The sequence below is a fragment of the Galleria mellonella genome, unplaced genomic scaffold, assembly GCF_026898425.1.
Source record: "Galleria mellonella isolate WM207_F2 unplaced genomic scaffold, CSIRO_AGI_GalMel_v1 utg55, whole genome shotgun sequence".
NCBI classification, from domain to species: Eukaryota; Metazoa; Arthropoda; class Insecta; order Lepidoptera; family Pyralidae; genus Galleria; species Galleria mellonella.
This window is the reverse complement of record NW_026442115.1, coordinates 378,375-396,810: the sequence shown is the minus strand read 5'-3', so window position 1 is coordinate 396,810 and position 18,436 is coordinate 378,375. Positions and strand designations below refer to the sequence as shown.

General features: G+C 32.1%; 1 protein-coding gene across 5 annotated transcripts in view; it reads right to left on the bottom strand.

Moving 5' to 3' along the window:
• LOC113521401 (collagen alpha-1(XVIII) chain-like) overlaps positions 1-18,436 on the bottom strand; it is a 225,684-nt gene that overhangs the window by 93,231 nt on the left and 114,017 nt on the right. For all 5 annotated transcript variants that reach the window (XM_052898920.1, XM_052898924.1, XM_052898922.1 and 2 more), the window contains exons 2-3: positions 8,246-8,325; positions 5,495-6,042 (exon numbers count right to left, since the gene is read on the bottom strand). In XM_052898920.1, coding sequence (XP_052754880.1) covers positions 5,495-6,042; positions 8,246-8,325 — 628 coding nt within the window. The remainder of the gene's footprint in view (positions 1-5,494; positions 6,043-8,245; positions 8,326-18,436) is intronic.

Genomic DNA, 18,436 nt, shown 5'->3' with positions numbered 1-18,436 from the left:
ATGAGGGTCAAGAGAAACAAGAGTGTTAGTTGTTCTATAAGTTAAAATATTATAAATGCGAAAGTGAGTTTGATTGTTTGTGATATTAACGCCTTAACTGCTTAAATTATTAGGTACTATCAAATCTGCGCCATCTCTTTCCTTTCCTGTAGGTATCGTAAGAGACGCCTTAGGGAACTTAATAGTCGAGGGATAGGCAGCAGCGTTTTTTTTAAAACATCACTAAAGCCTAATTGCGGTTGCTAACATGCCTGCCAACTACTACGTGGCAACTACTGGCAAAACCCCCCTTATTGTGTAGGCCTATGATCAGCAGTGGCTAGTCAACGGTTGATATAGTATGGCATTAAATTAGACATATACATACACTATAGGATAGAGAAAAACAAAGGCTACTTTTTATCCCGGTTAATTCATTTAGCCCAATCACACGGATGAAATCGCGGGTAAAAGCTATTGCTAGTGAAATAAGGAGGTTCTCAACTAGACTGAATTTTTTGTGACTATGTGACGCGATTCCATTGCTAATTCTAAACCGATTTTAACATTTCCTTTTGTATTCCATAGGGTTTAGTCCTATGTTCGTATTTACTGCCTCTGTTTACTGAAACTGCTTTTTACAAAGAAATATATACGTATGTAACGTGGTCCCATGTTTTAAATTCACCATTTACAATTAGTATGTGTCTTTAAATATCTGTTTGCATATGCGTGTGTAAGCATGTGTTGCGTGCTTCTATGTACGTGTATGATCACAATTGGATTTTTTTGTGACGTAAATTACACATTTTTGTTATCAATTGTGTTTATTAATTAATAAATTCATATACATCAAAATTGTACTACAGTTTTTCTATTAACGCCTCAAATTACTTATAAACTTATTTATTTACGAAATGTCCATAATTAAATTTTGTTACTAGCCAATATATTTTAATTATGTTTTTCTTTTGATATAAAGTTATTTTATCTAATGAAATTACTAAATAGTTTAAAATATAAAGACAACAATTTTTATTAAAATATACTAAATATTGATGACTCTTAGTTGCTACAGTTACTGTTATTGTTTTCCTTTTTTGCTTATGTCTATTTTCTTTTGTTCACACAATAATGTTGTGGTATCTATTTGTACTATCGGTCAGTCAACTTCGGTTGATATTTTTTTTCCACATATACTTTAATTAGTATTTTAATGTTAACAAAATTTACATTAGGTTATATATATATATACATCTTCAATCCAAGTCACTTGCGGGGTAGGTAGTAAGAACATGAGAGTAAAATTATAATTAGTCTTTAAAATCGCTTAATAATTACTGAAGACATTAGTCTTCAGAAAAGCTTATCAATTCGGTTTTATTTTTCCTTTCTTTCTAACCTCATAACTCCGTTATTTATAAACCGATTTGGAAAATTAGATTTTTATTTAAAAGATTACATTTTCACATTAGTGTTATAGGAATTTAGTCAAAATCAGCTAGGTAGTTTAATTTTTAAATCAAAATAACTGGTTTTATTACTATTGAAGTCAATGTTTCTTTGTGGGAAAACATCTTAAATTATACTTATTATTGGATAAAAAGAGTTAAATAGTAAGTCGTGTATTGAATCAGGTATTGTATATTAGGTTAAACTGATCGTTTATCACTTTTTAGTTACTTCTTTATGTCATACAAGTTTAGTCGTAAACGGTACAAAACCTAATGTGCTAATGTATAGTATTAATGAAGTTAAACAACTTCCCAATCCCAAAAAGTATACCCAGTCGAAATTTGAAAATATTTTTTCAATCTCTCATATTGAAATACGTGAGCATATAACTTGTATGGAAATTTCAAAAATTATTTGAAGACTTCAAATTCCCTTGGGAAAAATTGTTCAGTTTTATAAATACTGGGTTTTGACTAGGTACATCCTTTACGATTAATCCCGTATAACATCTATATTTAATAGTATTTCCTATGAGGAATTTACATTGAAAATAATCCCCTTCACGTACAGGGAGTTAAAATATTCAGCAGCATAACACAACTGGTACCTACATCGACACAATACGATACGTGGGAGCGTACGGCCGTATCCTTTGTCTAATCTATGGATAATTTAAGGAATTTTAATGGGAAAACATAAAATGTTTAATTTATTACGTGATATAATGTTTTACTAATAAATTATTGGCTAGTTTACCTTATTAAGAAAACAGTATTGAACAAATAACGAATTGCCCATTCTAACATGATGTTAAAAATATGAAATTATTTAATGAATAATAAAATATAATCAATACATTTTAACATTCATCATCATCATCATACCAGCAATTATCCGTCGACTGCTGAATATAGGCCTCTCCCATAGACTGCTATAAAAATTAAACATAGCAAGCGCAGTAGTATCTGGAGTTTTCGTTTTCTATTATACAAGTAAAGAGCCAAAAAATTTGCCCAGTAGCATTGTAACGTTACATACGTTACGATGCTACTGGGCACAGCATCGTAACGTATGTATGTTTGTATGTAGTAAAGTATTATAATACAGCACAAGTTAAAGTATAAATAAATAATTATCCATATAGATTATGCTCTCAGAGCGTCACGTCTATGTGTATTATACATTGTTAACCAAAAGGCTCGGCGACAGAATTTTGTTTATCTGTCTTCTGTGAAAGCGGCTTTGTTTATAAAGGCGCGCGATAAAACAGGATGCATGGCCCTCCCCTAACAGCCTGTGATATAAAGGCCCTGAAAACACAAGGTATAAGGGATATTGCGATACCAAAAGGCAAATGATAGATAGTCTTGTTATCTGTATTATGTTTACACTAGTTTGTTCAAGCTTCGCATTGTTTATTCCTTATTACTGTCAGTAAAAAGTTATTAGATAGATTAATATACTTGCAGAATAAACTTATTTAGATATTATAAATTTGTTTTTATTTAGAACTAGAATTCGCTGATAGTTTTTTTTTTTATAAATGAAAGAATTTTTTAGTTGAGTAGTTTATACAATCTTTCCTCTATATAATATTAATATAGAATAGTTGAAGCCCGCGGCTTTGAACGTAGTCGTATCGTAACTTTGAAAAGCCTTCAACTTTTTTTAAGGAAATAAGCTATTATTAAATTCAAAGCTATTAATAAATGAAATTTTTGTTTTTAATTTCTGGAACTACTCCAGAAATTTTGAGTATATTAGAAAATATGTATGTTTTTTTATATCATTTATTTATGCAGCGTAAAGATAAAAAGGAAAAACTTAGGATATTCCCCATTTTAAGTAACTTGTTCAAAAATTGTATAATATTCTTTACCTTTTGAAATAACTTCTATAAAAGTTTCATCTTAATCTTTTATGTACAGAAAGTTTTGTATAATGATTATATAAAAACTTTTATATAACGTTTAAAAATATAAAGGTTTCATTTTAGCTATTACGTGATTATCCAGTTAATGGTTATAGACCCAAAGGAAACTTGCGAAATTCTTTCAAGAAATTAGGAGAGAACTTTGGCATTATATCTTAAGTGAAGTGTAAATATTAAAATATTTAAAAAATAATTAATTTATCAACCAATTTTTATTAAATACAGTCATTATTAAACAGTGTTATTCAAAACGTGTATATAGATGGTCACTTCATTGTATGTTTATTTAAATATTCAGGAAGCACTCAAGAACGATCGACAATAAACAAAACGTTAGCGTAAAATAAATGTTTAAACTTAATTTGTAATATTAATTAAACTTTTTATTTTTTCGAAGTGAAAATATAATATCTTATTGTTTGAATTGCTATAGTTCAACGTTTGGTAAAAAAAAATGCCAATACACTCTTTCTTAAGTTGTTTGGCTCACTATAATATTATATTTATAAATTTATGCTATAAAATGTATGTATTTAGTTATGTAAATGTTAAACATGATCACTTTGTTTCATTTCTTTAATAATCAAAGGTAGAAAGACTGGATAGTAAATGATAAATTATAGAACGACTCACTTATATAAATTGATATACAAGCATACGTCAATGTTTCAAGAAATAAACTGGGTGTGGTGAGAAAATTGTAGGTAAATAGATTAAGAATACTGTATTGTAAGTCACTTATCCTGCCATCTTTGCTGTACGTTACATTACGAGGTTTGTCCGGAAAGTACGTATAAAAGTTTTTTAAAAATTTTATTTTACAATTATTCAGGTAAATCAATTTTATCCCCTTCAAAGTACTCCCCCTGTGACATAATGCACTTGTGCCAACGCCGTTTCCACTGTGAGAAGGCTCCTTGAAAGTCCTCTGGTTGTAGGTTTCTCAGCTGCCCCGTCGTAGCTTTTTTTATCTCATTTATGTCCCCAAATGCCGCCCCCGAAGTACCAATTTGGTTTTGGGAACAAGAAGAAGTCACACGGGGCCAAATCCGGCGAATAGGGGGTGTTCGGTCACCGTAATGGAATTTTTACTCAAAAACTCACGGACAACAAGAGAGGTGTGGGCAGGGGCATTGTCGTGGTGAAGAATCCAACGCCCCTCTCGCGCCAATTCTGGATAACACGAGCTTTGAGGCGTATACAACGTAGAATTTTCCATCAACTGTCTGGCCTGGAGGGACGAACTTGATGGACAATCCCCCGAACATCGAAAAAAACAATCAACATTGTCTTGACATTTGAGCGGGATTTTCTTGATTTTTTTGTTCGTGGTTCCCCGGATGTCTTATCGAATTAGATCGGCAAAAATTTCACGGCCATTCTTGCCGAGTTTCGAGAGAAACTTGATTACGACGCGCTGCTCTTCAACGGAAGCGGGCTCCATGCCGACGGGGTTTCGTTAAGAGGTAACTTCACAGATGGCGTGACAAGCCAGTTCGCACCGCACGGCGGTCAGACCAGAACTGAAGCATTGTTAGGGACATAAGGAAGGGGTCCTGCGCTTACCTGGCCTCCCCACTCCTCTTTCTCGCATTCCAGAACACTTTTATACGAACTTTCCGGACAGACCTCGTATTACATTTATTGTTCTGAGTTGAGTAATAGCAATGTATAAACAATAAGACATTGATATTTCTTTTATTTCACAAGTTATTGTAATATTTGTATTTCGGGAAAACATCTCGTTTAAATAATAAAATAAGCATTAAAAGTGATCAATTTATGAATTTATTAAAGTACTTAGTTTATGGATTCTGGATGTTATAGAAAGAGCATAACAACTAAAAATCAAACGTTAGTATTAATGAAACATTTTAATATTTTCCCTTACAATGAGGAGTAACTTTTCTGTTATCAAAGTAAAATAAAAAGACATTAAAATAAAACAATATGACCTATCATAGAACCCAACGTTCACCAGATGCATTTAAATGAATGGTTCGAAATTACTTTTATATTTCGAACCATACTCCTTGGAAAAAGTTATTAACTTTAATAACGCTGTCGTTGGATTTCGAATTGTTAATACCCTTTCCATTATACATTGTAGAATGAACATGTACTTACGTGAAATGCTCCGCCAATCAAAGGTCCAGCTTGACCCACGTACAGAGTTGAAGCAGAGTCGAAAACCAGTTCTAGAGGATTTCTCTTCACCGCCATAGTATCGAACTCGTGGCAATTCAAAAACAAAGTTACGTTCTCTGTTGTCACCATTAATGCGAATCGTGACCATTTCTTCGCAAAAGAAGGTACAACGAAAGAAGCAATTGTTTGAGATAGTGCGTATATATTTGCATCTGTGTATAGTAAAGATATATTTGTCAGTCCAGGACCAGAAGGGATGAGCTTCACACCTAATTGCACAACGGTTTCTAACGGATTAACTACAGAAAAAAGAAAACCACCGTCTTTGTTAGCTGGTCTGACTGTGGCGGTTATCGAAAATTCTGGATATAATTTCTCAGGCATAAAGAGGCGGTACGGTGACTTTATGTCAGAGCCAGGTTTCAGACCATAAGCTGGGAATCCATCGAGGCCTTCATCAAAATACTGGGTTTTTTGGTTGCTGAATGGAACACCAATTGCATGTAGCAAGTCATATTCCAGTATATCTGCAATAAAGAAAATATATAATTAGTTGTAAATTCATTTATTGATCTAATAAATCCAAAAAATCCAGTTGAGTATTTAAAAGTGTAAAATGATAGAAACGTAAATGACATGATAAACTTTAGAATTTGCTGGAATATTATTCGTAGCTAACCGTTGCAAATTCCTCTGTTCAAGTTTTAAAGTAGCTGATTAGGACTGCTCTACTCTTAAGAATATAAATATCGTGAACCATAATTGTTTCAAAGGTTACTTAATTCGCACATAATGGTATTGTTAATTCATCATCATTTTACCAGCCGTTAACTGTCTAATGCTGAACATGAGCCTTCCCCGTAAAAGGGGTTTGCCAGTAGTTGTCAAACTTGGCATATGGGCGATCACAATTAGGGTTTGATGATTTTTTTAAAAGGACTGCTCATTCCTCGACTATTAACTTCCTTTAGTCGCCACTTACGATACCCATGGGAAAAGAAAGGGTGGCCCACTTTGGTTTTAATTCATATTATAGATAATTTAAATATAATCCTTAACAAAAGGGCAATAATATTGTATATAGCATAGTTTAGATACAATAAATGCAGTTTTTATATGGTTTGTTTCGGGCTGGGACTATTGGAGCAGAATGGTTATCTGAGTTTTATACAGTAAATAGAGTTGTTAGAACGATTGCAGTTTTACGTATAAAGATGCAACTAAAATAGAATGAAATGCTGGATTACAGTTGTGCTTATGTATATAATTTCACACTTTTCGCGTATCGTTACAACTTGTATTGTTGTAGCAACTATGTATTTAATACCAGAAAATGTATGGATGTAATTGTGCTTTGCAAAATAGCGCTGTTCACAGCTGGGTCAAATGTTATGTAACATGCATATAGATGTTTTGTAAACGTACGTATGTTAGGTAATGTATTGGGAATATGTCAACTCTGTGTTCTTAAATATGTATATATACACAACAATACTGATAATCATGTATATGACCCACCTAATGGTGAGCGGCCATTGCACTCACATGATTACCAGAGACATAATATAAAAGTCGATTGATTGGATACTTCTCTCTTAATCGTGTTTCTACTGCGAAATAGTTGTGCTTGCATGGCTGTATTTCGATTACAATAATATGACAAAGTAAGAATATAGCGGTGACATTATAGGGTGCGGAGATATTTGAATAGTTAGACCTCAAAAAAGACAATGAAATTAGTCGAGCATTCCCAAATTTAAAACGAGAGTAAAGCTGACATAAATAATTACAATTACATATTTATAGGTAACGGTTACCACCTTCCACTAGATAGGCCATTATTTTGTTTGCTATTTCAAGTTGCATAGAAAAATATAAAGGAAAAGAGAACAGAAAGACTTTTAGTTAGTGATTGCACTAGTGCTGTACTCAAGAGTACTACAGTAACACTCATTTATTCAAATATTTTACTTGTTATGGAACTACAAAAATAGATCAATACTTCGTAGAATTTTAACTATTACAATGGCAAGACAGCGAATTGTAAATGCAAATTGTCCTGTCGGTCGTCTGTGGAACTATGGATCAATAAATACAGTAGTCCTTTGAAATGTTACCAATGGACGTTTTCTTTGATTATTTATGTTTATTGGAGCTTTGAAAGCTTCGAGAAGTAGTTGACGTGTCTTTGTTAGTATAACAAAATGAATTGTTGATTGATTCTAGCGCGGAATTTTAATTTAATTATTTCTTAAAATGTATTTTTCTAGAAAAGTATGAATAAAATTGACCAAATAGAAATAGTTAACTAATAAATTATCTTTATAAATAGGCTGAGTTTCGTAATGTATTCGTATTTTGTTTTACCATGCATGTTACGTAACTTTTTTGTAAAAATATGCATTATTTTGGTAATTCTTGCTTTTAATCAAACCAGTTTGCTTTCGTAACCTTTTTATGGATCTCAGTACTAATAAATATTTTTTTTATAAATAATAAATATTTTTAAGTTTTGTCAAAATTAAAATATATTAAAGATTTTGAATATATCTTCAAAGTTCGGCCAATTATACTATTATATCTATTAACAATTTATTGATGCACTTTACGGTTTAATACTCTGTTTCCATTCAATAGAGATATTTATATTTGTAAGTATGTCTGTTCTGTGATAATCTGGTCCACTGCTAACTATGCATTTCTTCCCATAAGACTGAAATTAGTACTAACCAGTTTGGTATTTTGATAGTCCATAAAATCCATCGCTGGCTGTACAAGCTACGGTGAAAAGTAGAACTGCACAGCAGCATCTGAAATTATAAGGAAAGAATGAATACGTGAATTTTTCTCAAGATGGCAGCATGGTGATCTTAAAAAAAATGTATTAAGATAAAGAAATACTTTGATATAAGATTGATATAAGGTCTCCTTTCAGAAAAGAGGATGCATTAACGCTAGCTAGTAGCACGGTATAAAATTTTATTTTTAATTTCTTTCTTTTGTGAATATCGATCATATGGGATAAAGAGAGCGATCGAGTGATGCCCAAGGAAGCGAAAGTCTAATAGGGGCACTATAGGATCCGTAAGGGGATTGTATCAAATTTGATGGTAGTACTTTGTGAACACCAGCCCTCCGGTGACTTTTTTCTCCATTGAGGGAGGAGCATGTCAAAAAGTTGCCCTGAGGCACTAAGTAGGCAAAAACTAGTTCTATCTCTTGCAATGGTGGAATGTACTATGTTCTCTTAGTTACCTCTTTGGGCACCTTAAGGATGAAAATGAATCGTAATATATTGTGTCTTGCCCCACAGCGCATAGACAGAAGTAACAGACACAGTTTTTATAAAAAATTACTTTCTTAATAATAATAAGTATTTAATTTAATAAGATCTTATATTTTATATCAACTTAAACAATGTTGTGCCTTTTTATCTCTTGAAATCGTTACATTTTTATTAATATTTAAAATTATTTTAATAGTTTTCCTTATCTTTCTTTTATTGTCTATACAATATTATACTTCGGACTGTATCTAGAAAGAAAATATCTAGAAGATTTATTGCTTTAATTTATTTTTGTTTCATTCATGTTTTAGTACAAGTGCTCACAGTTTATTTTTTTTTATAAAACATACGGTTTAAATTTGATTACCAAATCACTGTATGTGTTTGTAGTAACAAATCGGATTTAGAACAAGCGCAGACGGACAGCTTGGCTGAATTTCCAATTACAATCATTTCGAAGTATAAGCGAAGAAAAAAAATGCTATTTGCAATTCAGATCGTGTTTGAGACTGTTCGACAGGGTACGGATGAAGAGAGCCTTAATTGATACGAATATTGGTGTGCATTTTTTATTGAAACACGACGGTTGTAAATGGAATAATCAGAGGCCGGTAGAAATAGTAATTATTTTAACTAGTTGTGACTTGCGGATTCCATTGGATTAATATAAAATGTATAAAATATATAGTTATTATTAATATACATATATATACGAATGGAAATGTACGAGGTCTGTCCGGAAAGTTCGTATAAAAGTGTTCTGGAATGCGAGAAAGAGGAGTGGGGAGGCCAGGTAAGCGCAGGACCCCTTCCTTATGTCCCTAACAATGCTTCAGTTCTGGTCTGACCGCCGTGCGGTGCGAACTGGCTTGTCACGCCATCTGTGAACCTCTTAACGAAACCCCGTCGGCATGGAGCCCGCTTCCGTTGAAGAGCAGCGCGTCGTAATCAAGTTTCTCTCGAAACTCGGCAAGAATGGCCGTGAAATTTTTGCCGATCTCAGAACAGTTTATGGGGATGATGCTGTGAAGGAACCAACCGTCCACAAGTGGCTAAAAAGATTCAGAGAGGGCCGAGACAATGTTGATTGTTTTTTTCGATGTTCGGGGGATTGTCCATCAAGAATTCGTCCCTCCAGGCCAGACAGTTGATGGAAAATTCTACGTCGATGTGCTCAAACGCCTCAAAGCTCGTGTGGCACGAGTTCGTCCAGAATTGGCGCGAGAGGGGCGTTGGATTCTTCACCACGACAATGCCCCTGCCCACACCTCTCTTGTTGTCCGTGAGTTTTTGAGTAAAAATTCCATTACGGTGACCGAACACCCCCCTATTCGCCGGATTTGGCCCCGTGTGACTTCTTCTTGTTCCCAAAAACCAAATATATATTTGGGGGACATAAATGAGATAAAAAAAGCTACGACGGGGCAGCTGAGAAACCTACAACCAGAGGACTTTCATTCTCACAGTGGAAACGGCGTTGGCACAAGTGCATATGTCACAGGGGGAGTACTTTGAAGGGGATAAAATTGATTTACCTGAATAATTGTAAAATAAAATTTTTAAAAAACTTTTATACGTACTTTCCGTTCGTATAAGGAGTACCAGATTACGTTGGTCGTATGTTCTACTATATTTTAGGGAACTCAACGACCCCACCCATCACGCTGCCACCAGTAGGAACCTTATAGGATTATTAGAATACCCATACATTATAAGATTTGACTTAACATTTACGATCAGAATAATTAATGGCATTGTTCATGCCTGTAGGTAATTGTTACCGCTTTTCAATTATACAAGACGTCAATTTGTTATTCCAAGTAGCATAAAAAATATCAGTCTTAAACATAACTTTTTCTGTATACCCAATTTAATAAAATTTTAATTTTTCTAAGCATTATGTAATAAAAATCATACAAACGTATTTCCAACCTTTTTCGTTTATAATATCTATTAGTAAGAAATATTTCTATAGTGACACTATTTTAATAGCAAAGGACAAGACTGTACATTTGTCCATAATAATTAATTTGTCCACCTAAATAATATAAATAAATAAATAATATACAATTAATTGTTTTGTATCCGTTTTCTATTATGATACATATATTAAAAAGAATATAACTTTATAAATATATATTATAGTTTAGTTATAATCATTGGCATTATAATAATCTAAGCTCCATCTATTTTACAATATTTGGAATGAGTCATTTAATAACTGGTTCTTACGTGTTAAGAGGTCAGAGATCCCAAGAGTAATGGGCTAATTAAAGGCGTAGGTGACTAGGTAATAAGACTTTCATTTTCTATGGTATTAACATTAGGCACACATTTTCATTACGTAACAAATACTTTTGTAATATTTATGTATTTATACATATAATAATTATATTATTCATCTCAATTATTGCAAAAATGTACCTATTTAGATTACTGTACAATTTATATTTATATAATATACAAATAAGTGTATTTTGCTCATAACATGTATTATACAACTAAATGCTTACATAAATCCACAGTAATAATAAATTCATTTTTTTTACCTATGTTAATCTTACCTATATTTATAAAGTCCTTTGTCTTCCCTGAAAATTCAAAACTATTAAAACTAAAAACTTGAAATTTAAAAAAAATATATATAACTTAAGCATTCGATATAAGAAAGGATTTTTAAAGATAGAAATTTAAAGGGGAAACATGACATCACGCGTGCAAAGCCGCAGACAACAGCTTACGCCTTACTACTGTTATAAATGCAATTGTTGAGGATGAATAGACGTTTGTTATTCTTTTACACCAAACCAACTGAACAATTTGAATGAAATTTAGTACATATATAGCTTATTTATAAATGTAACTATGAGCATGTTTGTTATCTCATTATTGGCGCCTTAATAGCTTAACTGTCATGAAATTGCAAATATATAGTATGTGGGATAAAGAAAAATATAGGACACTTTTTATCTAGGTTACTAGGCAGAATTCTCGGTTATATGCCGATAATGACATTAACATATAAATACATATGCACATGAATGTATGTACAAACTACACACTGTATACAATCTTTAAGAATGCGTCTAAATGGACATGTTTATTATAATGTCCGACATAAAACATAAATCCATCAGATTTATTACTCAATCAATGAAAGGTGCATTGGTGTATTGATGCTTGTAAATATGTCATGTCCCTTATTTGCACAAAAGTACATAATAGTCTTGAATTGCTTACTTTATTGAAATCATACGTCGAAGAGATGTTTTGAGGTCACGTATTTTATGTAAATGTATATGCGTGACTATTAATTTATCTGATACTGGCTGTATTCTGTAATTTAGTTCACATGAATCAATACATTATTTATTTTATATTTAGTATATTACATATTACTATCCGTATATTAAACTTCACTCAAATACCATCAGTAAAGTCAGGAAGGAGAGCTTCCTTTCTTTTACGTGAAAGAGTAATAACAGATATATCCATACATTGTTATAAACTTTTACATTTATAATAGAAGTAAGATCTAATATTATAATGAGATTTTTTTATTTCTATGTATGACCTATTAATATAATAAATGCACACATACATATATATATATTTCCATCAGGTGGGTCGTCACCTTATTTGCCATTCTAAGTTGTATTAAAAATTTATATACACCCATTTTTTTTTTTCAAGTTACTCGTACTTTAGTTATTAAGGGTTTTAAATAAAATCTTTGTATGGGAATATGTGTCTTATTTTTTATGTCAATGATATTTTTTTACTATTATAACATTAACCGTGTATTACATAGGTATTAGGTAGATTACCTTACCGATTTAATCTTGGAGCTTGAACTTTAAATCTATAATTTCATTTTAATATAATGTCGTATTTAAATAAACCTTAATGTTTTCATAGGCCTAGGTGTTTCTTAACTAAATCCTGCTATTTGTAAATATCTTTTAAATTATATACCGTGGGAAACTCGTAGTAGACACCTCCTTGAATTCACTACAAGACAGCTTGTAAACAAATTCAATTACACTATACCTCATGTTATTACCATATTTACTGATTCATTACAATGAGCGATGCAGGCTTTGTGTCTTGCGTAGGCATATTTCTCAATATATTCATAAATTTGATATCCACTATAATATGTTATTGCTAATTATAGTAATTTGTATTCTATTTATAATGCATTTATGGTATAAATTATCTATGCTATTAGCTGAGAGACGTATTTCATAACTTGTCTTTACAGTTGGCTGTCATATTGAATACGTGTCTCAATATCTTTGTATCTTAATAATAGGTATTGATAAACTTTTATACAGAGCTTTAAGTACTTGTACAATTTTGTTCGTTTGTTATCGTTGTACCAACATGTGTAGTTGTTTATTATTTGTTTTTTTATGCAACTTAGAATGGCAAAGAAGCTGGCGGCCCACCTGATGGAAAGTGGTAACCGTCGCTTATAGACATGAGCAGTACCATGGACATAACAGAGTATACTGTTTCGCCCATGATACCTCCCATGCGTTGCCATTTCTGAGGACTCAGGTGTTATTCCTCTGTACCCTGTAAATTTACGCCATATCCCACCCTTCAAACCGAAACATAGCCATGCAAACACAACTGCTTCACGGTAGAAACACGGATGGGACAGAGGTACCCAAGCAATCGACTTTTGTACAAAGTCTCTCTCTGGTAAAAGCTTAACTTCCATCCTTCTAAAAGCCTAACTGCGGTTACCAACCCATCTGCGTGACAACTACTGGCAAAACTCTGCCCACAGAGAAGGCTTATGTTCAGCAGTGGACAGCTAATGGTTGAAATGATAGTATCTGTATGCCAAATTACATAGTGATTAGTTAAGCCATTAAGGCGCCGATAGGTTACAATCAAATTTATTTATTATATATTTATACTTTATTGTACACACCAATAAATACATAAAAAATATGACAGAGATAAGCAAATGTATAGAGGCGGGCTTAACTCTGAAAGAGTTCTTTTACAGCAAACCCAAAGTAGAAAGGAGCATTTATGTCAGCGAGTAGAGCGGTGTAAAATATTGTGACAATTTTGAAAGAAGAAGAACTAGACAAATTTACGTTTACATTTATAATTTAATTATTATATAAATATTTAATTTATAATAGTAAGGATTTATTATTGATTTATATTATGCCTACATAATACAATATTTTAACATATACATATAATTAATAGACAGCACAATTATAATTTGCAATTATGGTAGAGTATTTGATAGTGAATTAACTGTATAAAACCATTTAAATGCTTAGAATTTTATACTTTAACTTAGATGGGTAGCAAGAAGAATACCTAGAAAATTAATACTCGAAAAATCGTAATAAAAAAATAATTTTTATTACGATTTTTGAGTGTGAATTTTGCATTGCATGCATAATTGCATAAAACCATCTAAATGCTTAGAATTTTATACTTAGATGGATAGCAAGAAGAATATCTTGAAGATTCATACTCGAAAGTTCATAACAAAAATTAATATCGCATAATAATTATTTTCAGTAAGGGATGGGCAACAGTGTCCCTCTAAAAACATCACCAAAGCTTAACTGCGGTTGCCAATCCGCCTGGTAAGCATTGCAAGTACTAGTAAAACTCTCCTTTATGGGGAGGCTTATGTTCAACGGTGGAAAGTTATTGGCTGACATGATAATGACGATGATTATTTTGAAAAACCTTCATCGGGTTCATATTATAATGTATTTTAAATTCTCAACTATAAATTGATGACTAATGATTTGTTGTGCGCTCACTTGCAAAACCCCTTAAGGGGGAGGCTTATGTTCAACAGTGGACAGTTAAAAGGCTGTTATGATGATGTTGATGAATCATATATTGATTAGTTAAGTATACAGATATGTTATCTCTTTGCATTTTTATCACATATCAGTATCCAGTTATGAATTTTATTATCACAACTATTGCCACACCAAAGTTCCATCTTGACCATCTGGATGATATTCTCCACCGTGCCTTTCTGAGACATTTTCTTTCAAATAAAACATATATAAAGGAGTCGTTAGTAATGCGGACTACCCGTTCCATTGCTAGCAATAAACCCTGGTAATAGTTCTCGCATTGAAATCTTGTTGTATTCCAGGTTTATTCATCACGATAACTAGTAGGGACATTTTTCTCATCAATTATTCTCTTTGTTATGAATGTAGAATGTATATATATATATATATATATATATATATATATATATATATATATATATATATATATATAGTAGCAACAATAGTTACTATTAAATTATCATTCATTAAAAAAAACCAAAGTATGGAATAGAGTTAGAACATATAATGATCGTTAAGTATATAAAATGTTATCACACCTTTTTATTATATGTCAGACATGTTATTACAATACTATTGATTAACGGACACAATATTCCATTGTATGAGAAGAAAAATTCCATATAAATACAGTATTTTGCAATCAGTGACCAGCCGCCTGGTAATAGTTGATTAATATTGTTTGGGTAGACCCGTAACTAGTAGGGACATTTAATTGACTACTTTGTTGTGAATGGCTGGAACATATATAGCCATATATATATATATATATATATATATATATATATATATATATATATATATATATATATATATATACAGTGACTGTTATATATCTTTATTTATATTTTTATTCAAAATAGTTCTGTAATAATTAATGAATTTACTAGATAAGGTTTCTTTTTCTATAACAAAGCAAAGTTCCTGGTAATAATACGAAATGGCACACACTCTCATTAGTCACGTCAGACAGAAGTTCGTATTTGATTAAACACCAACTTATTGTTCATTCACATGCCATCTAAGATACGGGTCCATTTTGCAATCAGTCAGCGTCCCACATTTTGGTCACGAGTGAATAGAGACGTGGAACAGCCCAAATTAATTAACGGTGGGCTGGAACAAAAGTCCTAGAGGCCAATCCGTCAAACCGTTGAAGAAGGTTGGACAACGGCCTATTTCAATATCAAACGAGTACGAATTATTTGTTAAGTGACTGTTGGACTTTATTTGTGATTGTGTTTTTAATTAAAATGATCTGTAATAACACTGACTTCTGACGGTTTCTTTTTCTGATGGACACTGTATAATGAATAAGCAAGCTGAAATTGCAATGGGCTGATGACATAGCTCGATGAAATGATAACCAGTGGGGAAGAAAGATTTTTAAGTGGCAAAGCCATTCAAGTAAACTTAGAATAGGATGACCCCCACTAGATGGAGTGACGACCTCAAATGCATTGTAGGGAAATAATGGACGCAGTTAGCTCAGAACGTTCCTTATGACAGTATATGGGGCCGGTCTATGTTCAGCAGTGAACTGACAACGGCTGATTTAACGAGGAATACTGACTTCAATAAGAACGAATTTGTCGTAAAAAAGTTTTTATGTCTAGCAAGCTTTCGTTCCATCTGATGAAAAGTGGTAATCGTCGATTACAGATATGAACAGCATCCAAACATCACATAGTACCACATATGTTGCCACTCCTAAAGAATAAGCTCTACTGTAAATATTGTAATTACAGGATACAAAGCCATAACTTTAGTCCCGGCATAGAATAGTTCATTCCTTTTTTTTTCGTGGGTGTCGTAAACGACGACTAAGGGACGGCGAGGAATGGGCAGTAGTACGTCTCTATTAAAACATCTATAAAACTAAATTCGCCTGCCAAGCATGGCAACGACTGGCAAAACCTCCCAAGGGCTGATGTGATGCAGATGATGAATTACAGTACTATATGGTACGCTTCAAACTAAAATATAATTATGAAAGTAAAAATAATAATATTTAATAATTATTTATGCATTAATTATAATAACAACTATGATACACATATACCATACATTTAAGATTACTCGATGAAAACTCTTGCAGAGTTAAGTTCGTCTTTTAAATTTGCTGTCTGTATGTATAATATTAGTATCTATCTGTATGTATTATTATATACAATAAAATATAAATAAATACAGGGGCAAGTGTGACAACTACTAGCACCTTCTTATGGGAGAGGCTTAGCAGTGGATAGTGAACAGCTGTTCACTATCCACTGCTGATGATATCATATTTATTTGATCATCATCATATGTAAGATGATATGATGATGATCAAATAAAGATGATAATAATAACTGTGTCTTAGTTATACTTTGTCCCTTTATCGAGATATCTCAATAATGGGATCTCTTTTGATATTAAATAGGGATTAAAACTCGAATTGACTAAATACTCTCAGCGTGGACATTTTACTAATATAAGCCCATGTGGCTATTAATTAAATACGGTGTTAGAGTATCAAGTTTATCGAATCTGTGACACAATGGTTCAACGACCAATGACCACTATCTAATGATAATTGTTAAGCGTATTACATTCTCAAAGAGAATACAGGATTATGTGGCTGACCAACTAAAGCTATGTAATATAATGTATTTACTTCATGTATCTCATATTGTTCAATAGAAATAAAACCCAAAAGAAAAAAATATAACAATTTCAATCGTACTAAAAATCGTACTAAAATAATACGAGACCAACACGGGAGTAAATCCTAGTGTTAACATAAATAATTGTCAAAACGGTTCACAATTAGCGACAAAAAACACAATCGAATTGTCTTCCTTCCCTTTTGAATGTCACTTAAAACAAAGAAACTTTCATTAGACGATTCTGAGAAAGAGGACGAAAAGAAATTTATCAACACTGTTACTGCAAGTTCCAAATGTTCCCAGGAAAATTAATACCTTTTTTTAGAAACAGTAGCATATAAACGGACAGTTGCATTGTAACTATCAGATAGATAATAGCGGGACTTAATTAATTTATTGACACATTGCGGTCTGAGGTCACTCGGAAATATATTTTATCTGGTTTTACTGCCAGCTGTTAGTTATAATGATAGTAACATTCCATTACGAAATGTTCATTTAAACGCGGAAAAAGAAAAAAAAGTACATACACGTCTGTAACATTAGAAAGAGTGAATACATTTTATCGATTAGTTCTAAATTCAAATTTGAAATTAGAATCCGTTTTAATGATTAATTCCCTTGTCGTTTTATTCATAATGCCTATTTAGTACAACAGCATAATAATTACTTTTATTTATTGTGATAGATTGAGATAAGCCAATTTATCAGTGATTGCTGAATTTTTTCCCATATATTCTTTGGTATTTTATTGTAAATAGTAATTATTATTTCATCATCTTCTTGCCTTTATTCCAGTTATTTATTTGGGGTCGGCGTAATATGTTTTCTTCTTCCACTCACCTCTATAAGCAGTTATATCCACATTTACTCTCATTCCGGCTATATTATCGCCTATCCATGTCTTTTTAGGTTTTCTTTAACTTTGTCAATATTCACAATCTTTCTTGATATGTTTCTTAAAAGAAATATTACGTGTTATTTTCGTTTATTTGACTTGTTAATCACGTACCTAACTGCTAAGTGGTTGAACTGATTGATATTCTAAATTAGGTCTAGTGACGGGTCTTGGTGCACTAATCTAGAAACGTCTGGCGATACGCCAATTTGTATAGCTTATTTAATTGACTGA